The sequence below is a fragment of the Lissotriton helveticus genome, chromosome 2_1, assembly GCF_964261635.1.
Source record: "Lissotriton helveticus chromosome 2_1, aLisHel1.1, whole genome shotgun sequence".
Classification (NCBI taxonomy): Eukaryota; Metazoa; Chordata; class Amphibia; order Caudata; family Salamandridae; genus Lissotriton; species Lissotriton helveticus.
Window position 1 is genome coordinate 1,943,148,415 of NC_136059.1, and position 22,681 is coordinate 1,943,171,095.

Genomic DNA, 22,681 nt, shown 5'->3' on the forward strand with positions numbered 1-22,681 from the left:
TAAATGAAAAAACTAGAAACATCAATACAGTGCAATTTCAACATGGCTATTTGATTTCAAACTGTTTAAAAAGTCTTTTGATAGATTCCAAAAAATCAGTCTAAAGAATTGGCTTACTTGATTTTGGTTTTTTCTTGTCCGTAGTACCTGTTAATACAAAATATTGAAACACAGGTAAGCAAAGGAAGGGGACAAAGATTTGTCACAGAACTGATACTTGATAAGGGCCATAGTAAACATTAAACTTAATCAAGATGAACTGTTCTGATCTTTCAATGCAAGTGTGTCTTCTCCAATGATTAAGTACAGTGTGTACATATTTCAGAGTGTGATTGCTGCAGGAGCACACTTATGAAGGCTTCTGTGAAAGCCACTATTAGCACATTATTTAATCTCCTATCAGTAAGGAAGAATGCAGTAATCGGGTACGTCTGGGTTTGAGTCCTGAATGTGCAACAGTGCATTTGAGAACTTGATTGTTTGGTTTCCACAGGGGAGTGGATATTGTGAAAAGTTTATCTAGTCTTTGATGTTTCCAGAAAGTTACATGCTTTTGATCAACGGAGTCATTGCACTCCGTTGATCAAAAGCATGTAACTTTCTCATTAGATCATAGACATATAACCCGGCTGTCTCCTGTGTGGTCCTGGCCAATTGAAGGATGGAGTGGACCTTTGGGAACCCAAGGACTGAAGTCACACAGTGGGGCCATGTCCCTATACAGTCCAGCATGAGGTTACGGTGAACCAAAGACCTTCCACTGGGAGAACCCCTCTTAATGGATGGACCGGACCCTGGAGAACCCTGGATTGTTCTCTTGGTGACCCACTAGCTTGTCAAGCCCACTGGTGGCCGGATTCTGCAGGGCCACGCGTCAAAGACCACCCTCAAAATTTTCAAGATGTAACTAATGCAGATGGGACTTCAAAACTGTGACCATTAGATTCCTGTGTAAGCTTTAAGTGGGTGACACATTGCACATTACTGATAAGGTCACCATCACCAGTGGTCTTAGCTAGGATCTCCAAGAAGAGACTTTATTTTCAGACTAACTCATAATGGTCTATCTGAAATCATTTCACATGTTCCTGTGCTACTGCACTACTGATTGTAATGCTGTCTTGGGATTGAGTGTTAGACCCTTCTATGTAGTTTCCACCAGGAAGAGAAGAGATATCCTTGGTGAAGGAAGGACATCCCTAGAAATACCTTCCAAACTGGAGTGTACACTCTTAAGGCTTGAGTGTTTGAAATGTACAAATATTTATATGTTTCCCTGAAGGAGTGAGGTTTATATTTACTGTGCATAGTTCAGGGTGCAGCCCACCTCCTTTAGTCTCCCTCACCCAAATACACCATAGACAATTGGAACCTCTCTCCAAACCTTCTCTTCCTCACCCAGACTTGGCTAAACCATAATCTGCTCCAGACATCGCAATGTCCGCTCACCCTTCCCCATTACAATACCACTAGACAGGAAAAAACTAGAAAACTGGAGGACTAGCCATCATCTACAAAGAAAAAAATCAACAGCTGAATGACTGCAGCGAACACCAGCAACTGCCTAGAACACATGACCATCAACCTCTGCACCTTGAGCACCACCATCCTGGCAAAGGACCTACTCTACAGGCCGCCTGGGCCAAGATCCAGCGTCTGCACCACTCTTGCCGACGTCATCGGCCCACTGGCGCTCACCTTCAACTCTTTCTTTCTACTCAGCAACCTCAACTCTCACCTAGAAGACCACACTGGTCTCCAATGCCAGCAACCTCTCAGTTGACCTGAGAATATCAGAAGTCACCCAACAGGAGAACAATCCCACCTAGGTAGCCGTACATCTCCCTGTATTCACCATCTTCTCCAACATCACGATGGACAAGCCCAACCTACTCACCTGGATTCTCCACTCCCTTATTTGTTTCGGCCTACATATGCCCAACCAGAACAGAACCAAGCATACCAAGACCTACAGGTGCAACTGGAATAAAATCAATGAAAGTTTTTGAAGCTCATTCAGGACACCCAACTACCACCACGACCTAACATGCTCCTTCATGAACTTCAACACTTGGATCACCTCCTGCACTGACTTCCTTGCTCCTCTAAAACTACCTCCACATCACGCTCCAAGCCACAAATAAGCTGGTAGACAGAAAACCTCTGACTCAACAATCATCACTGAAAACAGTTAGAACGCCATTGGCACCACAACCGACAACAAGTGTAGTGTAGTTCCTATATTCCCAATAGGCTCTGCGCATTGGAATAACATAAACGATAGTTTAGACGTAGGACTGAGGTTAACTAGGTCTCTATTGAATATGTTAGACTTAATTATGAATGCCAGCTAGCTCAGAGGTCACTAGAAACTTTCTTGAATTCACAAGAAGGGATTCGTTTCTGACAACCGCATAAACATGACAACTTTGCTCCCCAAGAATAAGGAGTATATCTCCAGAGTCGCGGAAACAATAGATGGCTATTTCACTCAGTCAATCGTGCATGCTTAGTTTCACCAGAAGTGCAGAGAAATAGAGAGACGGGCGTTTTCAATAAAGGTGGTTATTTATTGAGCAGTCTTCTTTCTCATGCAAGAGAAGTGTATTGCCACAATTGCAATACTTGTCATACAGTAAAGTGCGTACAGTAAAAGGAGTATTATGAAATAATACTGTAAAAGCATTTATATGGTTTCTAAGCCATAAGATACTTAAAATGGATAAAATACATACAATGATAAAAGATGACTAAACGTACTCAACTGGTGCTTCTTTTTTTTTTTTTTCAGAACAAATTTTATTAGTTTTATAGCAGTTGACAGAATATAAAAGAAACACTGCTTCCATATTAGCAGAAAGACAGTGAGCATATAAGAGCGGTAGTGGTAAAAAAAAAATCAATCAACATCACCCGATACCCCCTCCCCGCATTCCCACCCGGTTCCCAACCCCCACCCTGCACGGTGTTCACATTGTCCAGAAACAGGAGCCTAAGCATCATAGTAGCAGTGTGTGGTTCAGTTCATTTGAACTGGTGCTTCTAAGATACGCCTACCCTGGTGTACCTAACCTAAGCCTAGTACATGGGAAGGACTAAATGAGTTGTAGTTTGAGTTAAGATAGTTTCTGCCAAGAATCTAAATCAAGAATTCTCTACGGGTCTAATCAGCTCCGTACCTTGGTTAAAGAATGAAGGAGGTCTTGTATCCCTCTCTCAGGACTCGAGCTCCCGGCAACCCGCAAGGGTGACAGGGAAACACTGGAGCTGGATTTCTCGGCAGGAGAAAAGACAGCGTCTCTCTCAGTGCGTCAATGGGAGGGTCGGCTTCCTTCGGCACTCGCTACAGCAGGGCATCGGGCAAGTACATAGCCGATCTGCTCCAAACCACTGTGTGTTTTGCTAGGGCAGATGCTGGTATATTTATACCTGGAAGGTGCAGAGTTTGACGTAAGGATGGACATAAGACGTCACTAAGAATTCGCAGTTCTTTCAGGACTCCAGGAGTTCTAGGACAAATCAATACAGAAGCAGGGGGAATTCCCGGGCTGCTGGAGGCTTGGTTTGTTTAAGAACGCGTTGTGCTTTCTAGGAGTCTATGGGAGTAGCATTGCCGTATTTGGACTGCATTGGCTATGTCTTAATATGGGTATGATTCTTATGCCTATATAAGGATATGATTTGATATAACCACATAAGGGCATACATCGGGAATATTAAATAGAGTCCTAGATTCGTCTACAACACAAGGACAAAGATACCTATAGATCATCCCTCCAGATATACTTCCAGCAGCTCAGAACCACCAATCATGCAGCACTCACCAAATAGATCCAAAACAGTTTCAACACCTCAAAAGAAATCACCAGAGCGAAGCAATTTAGAACCTCTGCTGCCAGCGCCACAATTGTCACCCCTCACAACAGTGCTGTTCCCACTATTTCACCAAAAGAATCAACACCATCCCACAACCTGACCTTACCACCCTTGCCATCCTTCAACACGATGACAACACCACCCTGGATACCTCCCTGGTTTGTTGGCCAGCCATCATCCCACGGGAAACCACAAACACCATGCACTCCACCCACTCTAGAGCCCCTTCTTATCCATGTCCTCATTTCATAACCCAAAGACCCAACCCCATCAGCACTGCCCTCAAACCAATTCTCAATGACTCTCTCACTACCGTCACCTTCCCAGGATCTTGGAAACACGTCACCATCTTACCCTTTACCCAAACACTGGCACACTGCAGATCCATCTCTCTTCACCTACCTGGTCAAAGTGCTAGAAAATGTCATCAACCTCAGACTAGCCAACCAACTGAATGCCAAACACCTCCTGGAGCCCTTTCAATCTGGATTCAGAAAAAACTACAGCCTTAATCTCTGCCACAGACAACATCCACCTCAACATGGACACAGAGCACACAGTGGCTCTAATCCTACTTCACCTCTTGGCTGCTTTCGACACCGTCTCCCACCCCATCCTCATTCAATGCCTCCACAAGACCAGAATCCACGGACCACAACAGCAATGTGCCAACTTCTTCCTTTCAGGAAGCTCCCAAACAGCTTAACCCTGCACTCATACATGCCTCCAAATTTGTAATAGTGCAACTTGATACAAGGCATCCCTCAAGGCACCTCGCTTAGCCCCTATGCTTTTCAATATCTACATGATCCCACTCAAAACATCAGTGCACTCACAGGCTTAGCAACATAACTTATGCCACTGACACCGAGCTCATCCTCTCCCTCTCAGAAGACACCTTGAACACCCAATGAGCTGCATGTTGAGGTCACAAACTGAATGTAAGCCAACTGCTTAAAACTCATCACCGAAAAAACGAAGGGCTCATATTTGGAAAAGGCACCTCTCTCTGATCCTCAGACTGGCGGCCCTCAGAGCTAGTCTACCGGGGTCCAAAAGCCTGAAACAGCTTCTCTTTCACATCAGAGCCACAAGCTCCATCTCAAAATCCCCCAAGAAACTGAAAACCAGGCTCTTACAATAGGATTTAGTCAGGGCTGCTCCAACCCATTTTAGGCGCAAGCCTCCTGGGTGGTATGTTCACCATAAAAATAAACACAGCCTAACATAACAAATACAGTGATGACTAGGGCCAGAAAGCAACACATTCCATTGATTTGTGTTTCAGAAATATTCTCCCTCACTCACTCACTATTGGCTTAGATCTTTGAGCCCACAATGTATTCTGAAGACCTTATTGAGACATACAGCTGAACTATGTTTTAAGTCACCAAGAAAAATGCTCTGTACTAGGCATTGCCAGAGAAACAGGTTGAATGCAGTTCAATGATCAATATTCACATTGGTTCACTTTTTTGGGGGGTTCCCCACCTGGATATTCAGCTAAATGAGACAAAAACGGTCTTCAAAAATCTAATACAGCCACCATCCTGAAAACATTATTTCTAATGCCACAAGTTCAACAACAAATTGTCATGTTATGTGAAATATTCTTTTATATCTTTAAAGTGCATTCACTAAGAGGAGAACTTGAGTTATTTCAAGAGACTGCAAGTATTGAAATGCCTAGCCCAATTCCACGACCTTGCTTGCCTTTCTGGTAGATGTCCAGGTGATAGTTGAGGAGTGATTCTCCTCATCGCATGACGCTGGAGTCTTGTAAATTCAGAGGCAATGAGGCCCAGAATCAAAAATCTCAATATCCAAGGTCAGTGCAGAAAGGCATAGGAATGCATGTTGATTTGTAAGGGACATTCAAGAATGAATGCGCTCAGTTAGACTGTACAGCGTTTACTCAACGGCTCGAACCACGCTGTGACTTTACAACATGGTCTGAACTACGAATGCATCTTTACAATGCGATTCTTTACCCCGCAAGTCTTTACAACGACTTGCCTTAAGGGAAGCATTGTTGGATTGATGTTGGACTTTGAGTCCAACACTTTCCTTACTGTTTGAGTTGGAATAGTAAAGGATAATATTCCAACTCCAACGCTTTCCCGATGGCAAGTCGTTGTAAAGACTCATGTGGTAAAAGAAAGCGTTGTAAAGACGTGTTTGTGGTTTGGGCCACGTGACAAAGGTATGCAGAAAAAATGTCTGTGTGGTTCCAACATACATCCTTCAAGAAAGTATATTGAGAATAGAAACAAGTAGAAATTCAAGCATCATTGGGTTGAAAGAAAAAACGCAGATTGGCATTGAGAAATTATAATGAAGCAATTACTTATCGCTAATCTTCATGACCCTTAAGATGATCATCCTCATCATTGCTCTTACCTTTGAGGCAGTACAGCTTCCGACAGGGACTGCATACACAAGCATGTATAAAATTAAAGTAAGTGCGATAGGCACTTAATAGACCGTTCCACCATGCTCCCTTCCTGTTCGTAACCGAGCCAGTATAATTGTGCAACAGGAAATGAGAGGGCAGGTGGTAACTTACTATGAGAAGGATGATCAATGTAAGAGTAATGGAGATTACTGGATAGTAATTGTCTGTGTACACCACGTATGCTCTTCCTTGTCATAGTTCTTAACTTTGAGGATGTGCCAAATTAAAAAAAGAGACCCGATTATATGCTGCTCAAAAATAAAGTGTGTTCAACAAATGCTTCATTGCTGACTTCAACATGGAGGCTTCACATTTTACAGAATCATTATCAAACAACTGTAGTCTACAGTGAGACAAAAAAGTGTTGAGGTTAGCCCATGTCGCTGCCCTGCATCTTTACGTCCAGAGTTACCACTCCCGTTTCAGCCCAAGAGGCGGCTAGGGCTCGAGTGGATCTTGGATGGAACTTGCTCCCTCACCTGCTAATTGTAGCCATAGCTATTTTTTTCCTCCCTGTTCCCTGTACCAAAAGAGATAAAGAGGGCATGAGATTTTCTGAAATTCTTAGATATCTCCAAGTATATCAGAAGAGCTCTTTTCACATCATGAGTCGAAGAGGAGTAAAAACGAGCAGATCTGAGTACTACCCTATCAGGGAGAAATGTAATAATAGGGATAGGTGATCAAGAAAGAAGTGAACTTTCTTAATTTTCTAGCGGATGTAATGGCAATTAAAAAAGCAATTTCATAGTAAACATAGGAAAAGTGTCCCTGATCTATTGGTTCAAAAGGCCCTTTTTGAAAACCCTCCAATATTAAAGTCAGATCCCAAAAGGGAATAGTATTATCACTCTCTGTTTCCTATGTCTAAAGAACTTGAGGACCTTATAAGCTAAGGGAAGAATATATGAAAAACTTCCTGAATAACTCCTACACTATCTTATCAATGCTCGCTGAGGTGCTATGGCTGAGGGAGCTAAGCCCGTAGAAAAAACTTCTCTCAAATCCAAATTTTTAATTGGATCTGCTGTATTCAGGTCATAACGTAACTTCCCACACTACCAGGAAAAATAAATTGGCCCAGTGTTTAGCATAGTATTGAAGAATAGAAAATGTTTTATGTGATTGGATATTGCATGCTTCTTCCCTTGAACAACATAGTAGTTGCAATCCAACTTTCTCAACTTCCAGGCCATCACTCACAAGTGACAAAATTGTTTGTTTGTCAGAAATGGAAACTGAAGCAGATGGGAAACTGTTGCCAACGGAGTAAAGAGAGGGATCCATGGAACCTATGCCAGAAAGGTGCTATTAGGATTACCACAGCCTTCTCCCTTCAAATCCTCTGAAGCAGCCTCTAGAAGAGGGGGATAAAAGGGAAGATGCACAGGAGTTCCTGAGGCCAAGGAGTTGTCAAAGCATCTACCCACCAGGCTTCCCTGCATGCTACTTCGGAGAAGAAGCATGGGAGAAGAGTGTTGTTTGGGGATGCGAAGAAATCTAAGAAGGGGAGACACATCTGATCTGTTCAATAGCAGAAAGCTTGCTAGCAGAGATGATAATCTACTAAAGAGTTTAGATTCTGGCTGAGACTGTCTGCCTCCTGGTTGTGTTTACTCAGAATGCACATCACCCTCAAAGACGAGAGCATCTCTTCTGCCCAAGAAACAATCTAATTGCAGAGGCTGGCTAGATGTGGAGCCCTTGTTCCCCTGATGGCTGTTCACATAATATTTTATGAGCTGGTTGTCTGTTTTTATAACTACAAAGGAGTTTTCTATGGAGTCATCAAAGGCATGAAGACATTTGCCAATTGTCACCAACTCTCACCAGTTTGATGAATTCTGGCTCTATGTCAGTGATCTCTTGCATTGAGCTTCGTGGTCTCCCAATGTTGCTCCTCAAACCCATTGACTCGCATCTGTAGCGAGACTCTGAGGCAGGGGTTCCAACATGGAAACTCCTCTTTGAATATTCTCTGGAAGCAACCACCACTGCAGGTTTTGAATTATAGTTCAGGAGACTGTAATATGGATCTGATAATTCCTAGATGAAGTTACCCAGTGTGCTGACACGTGAAATACGACAGGTTTCAGATGATGGCAGGACACGGAACCATAGCTGTTCAAGAGGCAATGAGACCCTACACGCTCAGCCACTGAAGTTCCAAAGCAGAATGTGACTGGAGCAACTGTATAAGTAAAGTTTGCAGTTTCAATTATCTCCTTTCCGTGAGATAGGCTTTCACTTTGAGTGCATCAAACAAAGCACCTATGAAGTTATTCTGTTGTGTGCAGAGAAACTGAATTTTCTCTCTTGAGAAGGAAGCCCAAAGACTCTAGTGTTGCTGCTCAAATCATCTTCAAATGATCTTCGTGCTTGAAAAAAGAAGGCGCAACAGTTAGCCAGTCATCCAAATAAGTATGTAATTGTACTCCAAGAAGATGGAGATAAACCACTGTTGGAGCAAGAACATTGGTGAAGATCCTCGGAGATGGTAAAAGACTGAAGGGGAAGCACTGTGAAGCAGTAGTCGCAGCTCCCGACTGTGAAACAAGAACTTCTGAGAAACCATATTTATGGACACATGTAAGTATGCATCCTTTTTTTTGGGGGGGGGAGTTTTATATAGCGTGAACATAACTTGAATGTATCAGATCCCTTTACATGAACACTGTTGCATTATAGAAAGACACATTAATTTGTTTGTTAGGCACTGGGATATTAAGTGATTTGCCCAGAAGCACAGGATGTTGAGCCTCCCTGCAGAGACTCGAACCCGGTACCCCAGCTTCGAGGTCGATTGCTTTAGCTGTGAGGTCACATCCTCTCCCCAAGTTCAGAGTTACAAGAATTTCTCCCTCCAAGATCAGAGGGATTACATTCTGTAGCTAAATCGTTTGCAATCTTTTTAGGTACAAGGCAGGGCAGAATGTACTGTCTGACCTGTGCACCAGAAAGAGAATCAAGTTAAATCCTTTTCCTTGGTCTCACTTTGGACAGGAAACATCACTACTTATTGTAACAGGGCCTGGATCCATTGAATCATGGCTTGCCTATTCAATGTGTCTTGTGGCAGAGTGGTTTGTTGAAAATGAGTTTCAGGAGAAGGAATCTGAAAGTCTGTCATATATCCCCACGGTACAATATTTAACACCCATTTGTCCATGATTCGGTTTTAATGTTTCTCCCACCATAAGATATTGATTTTCCCTGTTTAGCACCCTTACCACGAGCCCGGCCTTGAAATTGACATTTATCCTAAAACCATTGAGCTGCCTTTTTCTGCATAAACATTTTGTTCTGCATAAAATGCATGAAGGGTTGTAGTATCTTCTTTTCCTCAGCTGCCTTTTTGCACCAACTCATTCAGCTAAGGGGAAAACAGCTTATAATCAAAACAATGGTATGGGAAGCAACCTACCAGTGGAAAAGGGAGACCTTACTGTTATACAAAGGAAGAAAAGGGATATTTTCTCCCGAAACTAAAGTTACAAAACCAATAAGAGTATCCCTTTGCCTCATCGAAAAGGCTAAAGTGTGCTTCACGGATAGACACCACATCTGCATGAGACGGGAAAAGGAAAAATAATCCTTTTGTAAAATATACCTCACCCACTCTAATAGTGGCATGCTTCATCATCGGGACTCAACTCAACATGGACTCAACTGTATTCCAGGGAGCTGTTAGAATATTATATTATGGTGTCTGGGGGAAGCTACATGTAATAGAAATATCACATCCACACCCCAGGTATCCCTCTGTTAGAGGGGTGGATGGGTGTAGTATAAAATAATTAATAATGAAGGACAATGAACGTTGTCATGGTCCTATGACCCTCATAGCATCAACATGTTTCTGCCCTACTCCAATGGCCAATAAAATGGTCCAGGGAATTTGTCAGGGCAGGTCTATTTTGCTAACACTACCCCAGTGACGTCTGTGAATGGCTTTTCACTGTGGCATGCACATAGAAATATGGCATACAAAGGAAGTATTGTACTCGCTGGATCAATGGTACCCATGTGCAGGTATTTTTCAGGCACCTGTAGGGGGCAGAGGGAGGTTTGGCCCGGTAGTCAGATCATCTTCAAGGGTACCTAACCGCTCGTGCACCTACTTGGTTCCACTCACGCCCAGCTTGTAGTATCTTCTTTTCCTCAGTTGCCTTTTGCACCAAGTCCTCCAGCTAAAGGGAAAACAGCCTATCCCCAGGAACAGGTAGATGTAGGACTACAGCCCTCTGCAATTGTTCAAGCTTCCACATACTAAGCCACAGAAGGTATCCGGTTGTTATTGAAGCCCCTGAACCTGTAGCTAAAGACCACAGTGAATCGAAGGCGATGTCCAATAAAAACTAGGAAAGAAGCTCCATATTCTCTTGCATGGTCCTTCTCTTCCTAGAGGCAATCATACAGGAGATTAACATTTTTCAAGAGAGTCTGAGTAGCATATGGTGCATAGTTTGCAGTTCACATAGAAAAATGGATGCACCTATCGCTTTTGAGGGACCTCTCCACTCCTATCTGTAGCATCTAATAAAGAGTATTATTCCAATGCGAAAGAAGAAGAACCTGCACTTTTGTACGATGTTTTATAGCACTACATTAGTGGCATGCTTCATCATCGGGACTCAACTCAACATGGACTCGACTGTATTCCAGGGAGCTGTTAGAATATTATATTATGGTGTCTGGGGGAAGCTACATGTAATAGAAATATCACATCCACACCCCAGGTATCCCTCTGTTAGAGGGGTGGATGGGTGTAGTATAAAATAATTAATAATGAAGGACAATGAACGTTGTCATGGTCCTATGACCCTCATAGCATCAACATGTTTCTGCCCTACTCCAATGGCCAAAAAAATGGTCCAGGGAATTTGTCAGGGCAGGTCTATTTTGCTAACACTACCCCAGTGACGTCTGTGAATGGCTTTTCACTGTGGCATGCACATAGAAATATGGCATACAAAGGAAGTATTGTACTCGCTGGATCAATGGTACCCATGTGCAGGTATTTTTCAGGCACCTGTGGGGGGAGATTAGTGCTATGAAATACTTTTCACAATCTGCATTTTTTTGGCACTATGTCGCTTTTACACAATTTGTCAATAGCAGACAAAATTCCAGGAAAACACACAGAAAAAGATTAACTAGACAGATGAGCTAACACACCATCGAAGACCACAAAAGGCCTTCACCATCGAAGATCACCAAAGTCAATAAAGAGAACACCTCTATCAACATGGAGGCTCAATGTAGCTTTCCTGCTTTCCAACCAACTATTCCCCCTCCATACAATATAATTGCCCCACCCATGTCATAGATTTCAATACCCTGTGTCAGAACAGCCACAGAAATATAAATTAAAAAGCCCTATTAATCCAATGTCAATCTTTGGAAGCAACTACTTTAGCTCTAAATTGTGAATAGGACAACATGAATTGCAAGCAGATCTGCTTCAGACATTAGCCAACTCTGTTACGTCAATCAATACAAGGTTTACTAATCTAAGTTCTATTTTCACTTCCATCAGAAAAGAGAGCAGAATGGCTCAGCCATCCTGTAATTGCTGCTCCATAATAAAGAAGCTGGCAAATCTTCCTGTTATAATCACCTCCCTTGAAGAGTCCCTTAAAGATTTAAGAATCCTCAAACCCCTTTTACAGCCAATCATTTAGTAAGTGCTGATGGAATCCAAACTGAAACTTCAGTTATCAGCCGCCACGCAACCTCAGGAGAGCCAGACCCAGCTCTGGACTCATTGAGTCACACAAGCCCTTCCTCTATAGATGAAGGAAACTCCCTGGGTCTGATGGTACACCTCCAAACATTGGCAGTTCTATTGGACTCACCTGTGTCTATTTCAGATCAAATAACAACACTGACAGGCAACAAAAGAATAAGCTCTGTAAATCTAATTCCTCTAGAATAAACACCTTAGTTAATAGCACCATAAAAGCAACCTGATCACAAAGATGTATTCAATATTCTCAAGGCATGGCAAGACCAGTTTACCACGCTATGACTTCCATGGAGTTGAGAAGGGGTTAACTAATGCACTTAATCTTGCAGACTAAATGAGTTAACTGCAGCATATAAAAGCACTAGCCCTACCGCCGTCAAAACCCATCACAGTGATGAAGACCCAACCCCCACCACATCCCACAATCCACCAAGGTCTGCCAAGGACTCCCTGGTTCCATGATAGTACCTCTCTTTATGCATCTTACAATTGATCTCCAATCAGAGTAAGTGAGCCTGATGCACCAACCTTTATGTCACATACCAGACTTTAAAAAAGTGGAACTCACCAGCGCATGGATAACTAATGCAGCAAGCAGCTTAAAACTCTGCACTGTAAACATTTTAAATACCACTATAGAATATTCTTTAATGACATTTAACTTGAATAATTCTGGCCCCAATCTGTTTCAGTAGACTGGGGCAGACGTCCTCTGAGCCATTAATAAGCTCATGGGTAACATCATCTAACAAGACCTTTCAGACAAAAGGAACGTAAGAAAAGACAATCACTCGTGTTTATTCTTTTTGACACCAGAATACAATTCTAGGAGTCAGTAAAATATATCAAACAGAGGGACTATACTGAAGGTATTCCAATCACATCAAGATATGAAAGCCATGGGTACACAGAGCATCGGAGGGACGAGGTCCTTGACAGCCATTACTCCCAGAAAGGAGCCCTCCCAAATTAACCTGGGATAACTCGGAAGTATCCACCTCCGGCATAGAGACATGAGGCTCCTGTTGCTACATGGGCAATTGCATTTTTATATTATCATTCTGATATTTTGTCAAAACCAAAAATGTTGGGATACCTCGAATAATTTATCAATGTAGCCTCAGACACAGGTGCCTTAACCAGTCCTAAATCATTTCCAAAGGAACCCAAAATCTGGGAGACGGGTATATATAAGACAAAAATATAATCAGAAAATCAGGCACAGGGAATATTTGGGTTGGCTTGCTACAACACTAACCAGTGATACCTCTTGGCCAGACTCTTCTGAGATGAAACTTTTCCTCTCTTCTCTTATGCAAAGATATATTCTGCATACAGGAGTCCTGGTGTTGAGAACCATTTCCTGTTCTGGGCCTCTGCAGCTATCAGAGTCAAGGGTAGGGTAGAGCTAAGGGTGATCTGTTGCATTTGCATGTAAAATATGGTTGGTTCTGCAATAAACACCATTGATTTGACTCGTGATCACCTGCAATCATTGCAGCTCTTGTGAAAGGCACAGATAATATTTTTCGTTCAACCACTTTTAATGAAGATTAATCTTCACCCTGCTAATAAGCTTAAGTCAAGTAACATTCAACGCCTTAATGCCACACTGAACTTGCTCCTTGAGAGCAACAGGAATGTTTCTACTGCATTAACTGGTGACTTTAATCTTAATCTGGTCTATAATTTAACAGATGAGCCATCCTCATGTGTTTGCAGACTCAACATGGGGCATTCGAGCAGCCTCCATTCCACAGCAGTGTTGGGACTTACTGGGTTATAACCTACTGAGGATATTACATTCCCTTAATTTAAACTACTTTGAATAGCAGGCTCCCAGTCAGCAGGCCTATGAAGTGTACATACCTCTCAAACCATTACAATGCTGAATTAGACTTCACTTTTGTGACTGCAAAGCCTTTTAATTTCTTTACTGCTTTTGAAATCGTTGCAAGAATAGAGAGTGGCCATCTTTCTGGAGGAAAGATTGGGCATCAAACAGCAAAGAAACGTATAAATCATCCATGAAACAGTATAAAATCGTTATAAAAAATACGCAAGCTGCCTATTTCGAAGGGAAAATTCTAGCTGCAGCCAACTCTTCCAAGGAGACCTACCGTATAGTACGATCACTTATGAAAGTCCCCGAACCTCAGCCTGTCGCTGACCCTCCGGCGCCAGATGCACCCAACTTGCTGAGTTTTTTTCCTCTAAAATTCTCAAAATCCTAAAGACCTTCCCCCAGCTCCACCCCCCGACAGATCCACCAGCCTGGCCCATCGACCAAGACGCCCCCTTCCTGGATGCCTTCCTCCCCATTTCCATTGAGATGTTGGTGGCCACCCTCAATCAAGTGAAGAGCGGGTCCCCGGCCGATCCAGCGCCCATGAGCAAACTGAAATTAGTCGCTCCTACAATATCCCCCTTCCTAACCAGGCTGATAAATGCCTCCCTCTCCTGAGGGATAGTTAACACCAACTGGAAAAGTGCAATAGTAAGCGCACTCCTCAAGAAACCCCACCTAGACCCCACGGATCCCTCAAACTTTAGACCTATCTCCCTCCTTCCAGGCATCAGCAAAGTGGCAGAAAAAATCGTGAATGAACAGCTATCCACCTTTTTAGAGACCCACAACTTCATCCGCCACTCCCAGACAGGGTTCAGACCAGGACAGGGGACCGACACCGCCCTCCTGGCCGTGACAGAGGAGACTAAATCCATCTTGGACTCAGGGGGATCAGTGGCAGTGATCCTCCTGGACCTGAGCGCCGCCTTTGACACGGTGGACCATACCATCCTCCTCCACCGTCTCCACAAAACTGGAATCACTGGGACCGCCCTGGCCTGGTTAAAATTGTTTTTAGAGCATAGGACCTTCCAAGTGGCCGATAGTCACGGTCATTCCAAAGCTCTTCCCCTTCAATGTGGGGTTCCCCAGGGATCGTCCCTGAGCCCCACACTTTTTAACGTTTACATGGCCCCCTTAGACGACATAGCCTCACCATTCGGCATAAAGGTGGTCATGTACGCCGACGACACCCAACTAGTCGTCTCCATCAATCAGTCCGACCAGTCCATGGAGAATCTGGTCTCCTGCCTGCAGAGCATATCCAAATGGATGGGCGACTCCCGACTAAAACTCAACGGTGAGAAATCGGAGATTATGCTCCTAGGCGACCCGCACAAACTCCCCAAGTCCCTTGCCTGGGCACCCAGCATGGGCTCCCCCCCTACACCAAAAAAATGAAATCAAGCGCTTAGGGTTCTGGCTCGACCAGGATCTTAGCTTCAGATCCCAAGCGAGAAAGACAGCCGGCACATGCTTTGGGCTCATGCGAACTGCCCGGAAGATCCTCCCTCTTATCCCACCCCAGTCTAGAAAAATTCTTATCCAGGGCCTTATTATCTCTAGATTGGATTACGGAAACACCCTGTACCTGGGCGCCCCAGTAGCTGTCATCAAAAAACTTCAGCACGTTCAGAATGCCGCAGCAAGACTCCTCACGAAACCCTCCCTCAAAGCTCTTCACTGGCTCCCCATTCAGGAGCGCATCACCTTTAAAACCCTGTGCATCTCTCATAAAATCCTACAGGGTAAAGGCCCTCCCATACTAAAACCACTCATCAAAACCCACAAATCCTCTAGACAGCTTTGGTCAGACTCCCTTTTCCTTGCCAGCATCCCCAGAATAAAGAGAGTGCGCACGGGTGGGCGCCGCTACGCATACAACACCCCAAAGCTCTGGAATAGTCTCCCCCTCAGCATCCGTAAAGAAACCAACCTGCTGCCATTCCGCAGGCTATTGAAGACCTGGCTCTTCCCCCAATAATTCCCCCCCAGGAGCACTTCATGCTGATACTATAGCGCTGGGACGCCCTTGGGTAGCTACGCGCTCTACAAATCTAAAATCAAATCAAATCAAATCATGCTGATCAATTGGTACACTTTACATATCAGTTATTGAGATATCAACTTTCATGGCAAATAGGATATCGCAGCGGCTATTAAGAGCTAAAATGTCTCATGGTCTAATGCTATATCGTAAAATTTAACAAAATAGCTAACCGCAGAAGTTGGCAAAATTTTGATAAAGACTCTTTTGAAGGAGGCTGCCCTAGAAAAACTGTAGCACTGCATGGACTCATATTGAAAAGCTAATGCTCATTCTGGGTATCAAAATGCCTCAATACATTTTGATTCAGAGGAGTATTACATAAGGCATTGTACCCTCAGAATCTAAAACAGTAGAAAAGGGAGACTTATAGGATGTTAAGAAAATGCTTCACTGACAAAACATCGATGTAAAAAATATTGATGCTAAAAATATCGATTATAAAATATAGACAACAAAAATATTGACTTCTATACTTAAACAGGTAAGTACAAAAATATTGACTCAAAAATATTGCTGTAAAAAATATAGAAGTATAAAATATCGACTTTTATATAAAAATAAAATAAAATAAAATATATTGAATTAAATATTAAATATAATATTAACAAAATAAAATAAATGTGATGTACATTTTAATAAAATATAACAAATAAACGTAATACAAAATAAACACAGCAACATGATATTCATACATATATATTGACTTTAAAACAATTATTAAACTATTATTTTTAATTTATGATAAAAGTTTAAAATAATATAAAAATATATATATAAATGATTTAAAATATAAAAAAAACAAAAATCTCTAATAATTTAAAACATTAAACTATTAGAAAAATATTTTAACTTAAATTTCACAATACGATCAGGGCAAAAGTAGGGTAAGTGTTGGATAGCGTAGGAATTAAACTTACTATTCCAACTCCAGTTAGTGCAACAGTAGGGAAAGTATTGGATAGCGGAGGGTAAAAAATACTATTCCCACTCCAGTAAGAGCAACAGTAGGGAAAGTGTTGGAAAGCGGAGGGGAAAAATTACTTTTCCCACTCCACTGAGTGCAACAGTAGAATAAGTGTTGGATATAGAGAGGTAATAATTACTATTCCCACTCCAGTGAGTGCAACAGTAGGAAAAGTGCTAGATAATGGAGGGGCAAAAATTACTATTCCAACTCCAGTGAGATCAATAGTAGGGAAAGTGTTGGATAGCTGAGGGGTAAAAGTTACTATTCCCACTCCACTGAATGCAACAGTAGGATAATTGTTGGATAGCAGAGGGGTAAAATAGTTTATTCCCACTTCGTTGAGAGCAACAGTAGGGAAAGTGTTGGATAGCGGAGGAGCAAAAATTACTATTCCCACTACAGAGAGTGCAACAGTCGGGAAGGTGTTGGATAGTGGAGAGGTAAGAATTACTTTTACAGCTCCAGTGAGTGCACCAGTAGGGAAAGTGCTGGTTAGTGGAGAGGTAAAAACTACTATTCCCACTCCAGTGAGTGCAACAGTAGGGAAAGTGATGGATAGCGGAGGGGTAACAATTACTATTCCCACTTCAGTGAATAGAACAGTAGGGAAAGTGCTGGATAGCAGAGAGGTAAAAATTACTATTCACACTCAAACAGTTAAAAAAAATATATATTTTTTTAGAACAAAAATAAATAAACAATATTTAGAAAATATTAAACATAAAAAGAACACATATTATTTTATTAAATACATATAACAAAAACCTACAAATATTATATAAAATAAAATTAAAAACTTTAAAAAACTTTTAAACTAGAATTTGTTTACCATTGTAGGTGAAAGTTGGATTACCTTGTTAAGAAGATTAACCACACATAGATGTGAAGTATCGCCATCAGCATTTGGTCGCATTAGCAATGTTCATATTGGATGATACCTGTGTGCCTGTTTCCTCCCGTACCTCACGTCAGCATTTTGCGTCTGTGAGATTTCAATGAATGCCGTCATCAGAATTGGTAGCCGCTGGGGACAACACAGTGCATGAGCCGTTACTGGTTCAAGCAAAGTATCAACATCTGTTGGCATGACTCATGGGAGTGTCAGACATGTGTCTAGCACGCATTCTTCTCCGCATAGCAGGCAGCGTAGAACAGGTAAGATGCAATCTTGCCAAATTGGAATGAATGATAGAAACCATGTGGTAGTCAATTCTCGACGAGGTAGTCCCAGAATTTGGACAATGCACTCACGACACTTCATCGCCAGTAGAGTTATCTCCACGGTGAACTGGGTGTCACTTGTGGATTGGCATGCCATATCGAAGCAGTAGGAGCAAAAATATTATCCCTGCAGCGAGTCCCAAAATGAGAGGCAATCCGCCAAACACAGAGTGCACGAAGTTTGGAAATATTCCTAGGACTGCTTCAAAATGTGCTAACAGTCCCGAAAATACTGTCTTAAATACATGTACAACACCACTTGTATCAGACATGTTTAAAATACAACTTAACATTTCTGAGAAATGTATAGGGCAATTTGCAGTTAATAGGGTATGTATCTCTGCAGAAGTCCTTGTGACTTGCAGATCATAAGTTTCCTTGGCCAAGGTCAGTGGCACAGTTTTCTGTAAAAGAATAGCTTTCATTCTGCTTAAAGTATCAATTCGTATAGAAGAGATGTTCAGTGAAGGCCATAATGGCGACTCCCGGTCTGTCTTGGTTTTTTGAAACAATACTTGCACACAGCAAGTGACCCTGGCTGACACAGTTACTAGATAGGGTAAACCTGGCAACATGCCACAGCAGCTGTGATCGTTCAACATGAGGTGACTTCCATTAGAAAGCTGTCCAAAAATTGGATCAATCAATGCAGCTAGTGAACCTTGCAGGTGGGAGGATAAGTTGTTAGAAGAACCATCGCAGGCCCGTGTAAATTAATACCCTGACAAAGGAGAGAACCGCTTAGTGCGTTTTCACAATTTTTACCACTAAGAAACACTTCTTTTCCCCCACTCCAACATCTGTGTGTGTATGGTAATTCCCAGGATGTCTTGATGTATTATTTACCCAACCTTTCATATGTGCCTGCTAGAATGTGTTTTAGGCAATATTGCAAATGGAAAATTCTAACAGGCAGAGTGATTGTTCCATGTATAATCCACTTTGTGGCTGGCTTTTCCGCGACAGTAAATGGCAATCTTTCCAGTTTTTCAATGCTCAGCACCATATAGTCTGCTCCCCTCTGTGCCAGTTTGATCTGTTTATCAGTGAGATTGAATTCTGAAAACAGTGATGTAGTATTGATTAAACGCCAAGGCACATAGCCTGAACGAAGGTTTTGTAACGTCCAGCCTAAAAGCATGATAGAACATAATTGCGACTGACCATGTTGCAACATGACCAAGTCCTGTTCCATGATGTTTATGGCAGAGGATACTATGCTGTCCAAAGAATATATCCTGGACGACAGAGTTGTTAACCCATTGTCAACTACAGAGAGAGTTTTCTCTAAGTTAATACGATCAATTTCTCGTATTCTTTGTGCAGTGTCTGCTTGAGTAATCTTCCATGCTTCATTATACGCAGCATAAATACCGGCATATATAAAATGTTTCTGGCGCGGTTTTCCTGGTCCTAGCAAGAATTCCCGAAGATCAACGCCATCTTTAAGTAAAGATAAGTGTTGCTTTACATCCTTTAGTGTAGATCTATGTAGCCAATCAAGGCACAGCTTCCTTACACTGTATGTTGTTACTATTCCTGGATGCTGTCTTGGATCTGGCCTAGTGAATGTGAACCCCTGTGTTTTATTCAGGAATCTATCTTGACAGGTGTTTGTGTCTGTGGGCCAGATTAACCATTTTTCCAATCTGGATCTGTTCTGTTCTTCAAAATAGTATGTACATCGACCTCCCCCTCTGAAAAGTTATTGCTATCAGGTGTAGGTGTAGGTATGGACCGATTGTTTAATTATTTTATCTTGGCTAGCCCAAGACAAGATGTCTGTTGGACAGTGTCATTCAAAAACATAATTTGCTCTGTGGTGATGCAGGCTCTAAATAAAGCTTCTATCCCCTGCACTTGCCAATCTTTTGTGCCCCAGACAGTTTTTGTTTCAATGTTGTCTTTCCAAAATTTGAAACCTAGTGAAGACAGCTGAGCATAAAAGGCTGCAGAATAATTTTGCTTGGTATTTGTCAACATACTTTTCATTCCTGTCTTATTAACATTTTTGAAGTAAAATGATTCTGGATTAGAAACATTAAAACCTGAAAAGTATGGAAATTTTCCAGAAAATGTTTTTGGAGATACCCTTTGGTGGCGTAGGACAATGTTCCCATTGGTTATACATCAATACATTTCTAGGGTTTACAGATTTGTGCACAAATGATGACCATAGTGATTATAACAATACCTTTGTTCATAATCTGATGAACCTTCTAAGTATTCATGATTTGTAAATACAGCAGACATTTCTAAGTCTGACATCATATTATTAACAGTCTTGAAGTCCCAATCATCAGAAAAGGTACTAGATGAAACAAAGTCATTCAAGCAAATCTTGAACTGGTGTAGAATCTTCAACAGCTCCGACGGGCCAAAAATGTCACAGCAAGTTCTGTCTCAACCTATACCACCAGGTATTCGACCGGCTGTGATGTTCACTGATGACAAGTCTCTTTGTTCACAATAAGATGATTTGTGTGGCTTGAGTAGTAATTGTTGTTCTTACTTGCTGTGTCCTTTTTAATAAATCTTCCATTTATCAGCATTCCCAAAGTTATTAACAGAGTCAACCAAAGTAGAAGAAAAAGTACACCCAACACAATCCAAAATTCAATCCATGGTGAAACCAGATAAGTCTTTTCCAAGTGACGAAAAAGGTTTGTTGCTTGTTCTTTCAAAGTTCTTTTTACTGGCGTTGTTTCAGGCTCACTGGGATTCTCAGAAAACGTATCAACGTTAATGAAATAGTCAGAGGCAGTTCTGTCAATTGTTGGGATTGCATCAGGATTCGTTGAAATCGCTGGAACCTCACGATCACTTGTTACTTTATTGTAGACAGGTGTTTATTGAAGAACTGTTATTTGAGTTTCAAGAGGTACAAGTGCCATAGCTTTATTGCATAGTCCGTCTTTTCGCACTGCAGATTCTTCAAAGGTGATGAGTCTCTCAGTTTGAACCTCTTGGATAGTAGCCAGATTAGGGCGTCTGCTACATTGGCGGAGTCCTCTTGGCCTACTGCTTATGATCGGCCACATGATGTGGTTTGACCAGGTCGAAGGACAGAAACTTGTTCTCCTTTTTACCAGCAAGGGGCGGCAGTAATACTGTTCTTGATTCATGGATTGCTAGGACAGGTACTGGTTGTCTGTAAGAAGGCCCAAATTCCTTCTTGTCCACGATCTTCTCTCTGACTAGATCCCCAAGCTTAGGAATCCAGACAGCCCTTGCTGGGACGATTGGTTTTTCTTCAGTGGTTGTTGGCTTTAGGTACACGTTACTTTGTTTCATTCTTATTTCATTTAAGTCCTGTAAAACAGCCAAACGGTCTTTGATATCAAAGGGTTTCTGGTCTACCACTGAAGTCTGATAATCAAGATCCGATAGTAACATTTTGGTCCCAAAAAGGGCTTCATATGGAGTGATACCCCCTAGAGAAGTTATTGGCAGATTGTTAAGACTACGTTGGACACTTATTAGATGTTTGACCCTCCCGTCACCCGAGCATAATCCCCTAGCTGTTATATATTGCTTTATGTCCCTTTTTTTCTCTCCACTACCGAATTTCCCTCAGGATGGAATGGACTAGACTACCGCAATGCAACACCCATTTTGGCCACGGCCACCTTGTCAGCCCGAGAGCTAAAAGCAGGACCCTGGTCAGAATGTAGCGTGCCGACAGCGTATGTGCCGATAAAGACTCGCAAATCTTTTATAACAGTTAGAGCGTCAGCCGAGCGCTGAAGCCACATCCAAATGAATCTTGAACACAAATCCACTGCGACCATGATATATTTAGTTACCATCCCTCTGTAAGGGATCGGAGTGGTCCAGGTAAACACAAGCTAATTGTTAATCTGAAATTAACAGGGGCATCTGCGCAGGACGTTTCACTGTAGAGACTTTCATCTTTTGGCAAATTTCATATGTCATCAACATAGTTTCTGGTCTGTTTCCTCATGCGCGGCCACCAGTATCTCTGTTTTAATAATGACACTGTGGCGGAAACACCTGCGTGTGCAGAGGCAAGCCCTTCATGTGCTACTAAGATTAGTCCTAATCTATGTTCCATGTTTGGAATTACTCTATCCCCCACTCCAGGGATTCAATCAAACTGAACATTGTTCGCATCAGTTATATACGTGTATTTGAATGGAAAGCCTTTCTGTAATGTTTTCCCACTGTTTTTGCTTGTAGCATTGACAGCTAGCATTATTTTGCCGTCTATTTTCGTTTTTGAACGAGTGATTGCAGCTACGGAAGCCGTTTGCACAGCTGCCTTGGCGGCTTCATCAGCCAATGAATTCCCTTCAAGGTGAACGCCATCACGTTGATGACTCAACGTATGTATCACGTGAGTGTTTTGTAGTCCTTGTCGTAACTGAACTACTTGTTCCCAAAGCAATGTATGCTTGCTTGTGCCACCTTTTGCATCTTTGTAACCGTTTTGAATCCAGTTTTGCAAGTATTCATTGTAAGATTGAACACAATAATACAAATCTCACACTATA

The 22,681-nt window shown here is 42.1% G+C and overlaps 1 protein-coding gene across 1 annotated transcript in view; it reads right to left on the reverse strand.

Annotated features, from left to right (window-relative positions):
* Window positions 1-22,681, reverse strand: part of LOC144818959 (uncharacterized) — a 552,374-nt gene that overhangs the window by 412,858 nt on the left and 116,835 nt on the right. The window contains exon 3 of the mRNA XM_078676876.1: window positions 118-147. Within this exon, the coding sequence (XP_078533002.1) occupies window positions 118-147 (30 nt within the window). The remainder of the gene's footprint in view (window positions 1-117; window positions 148-22,681) is intronic.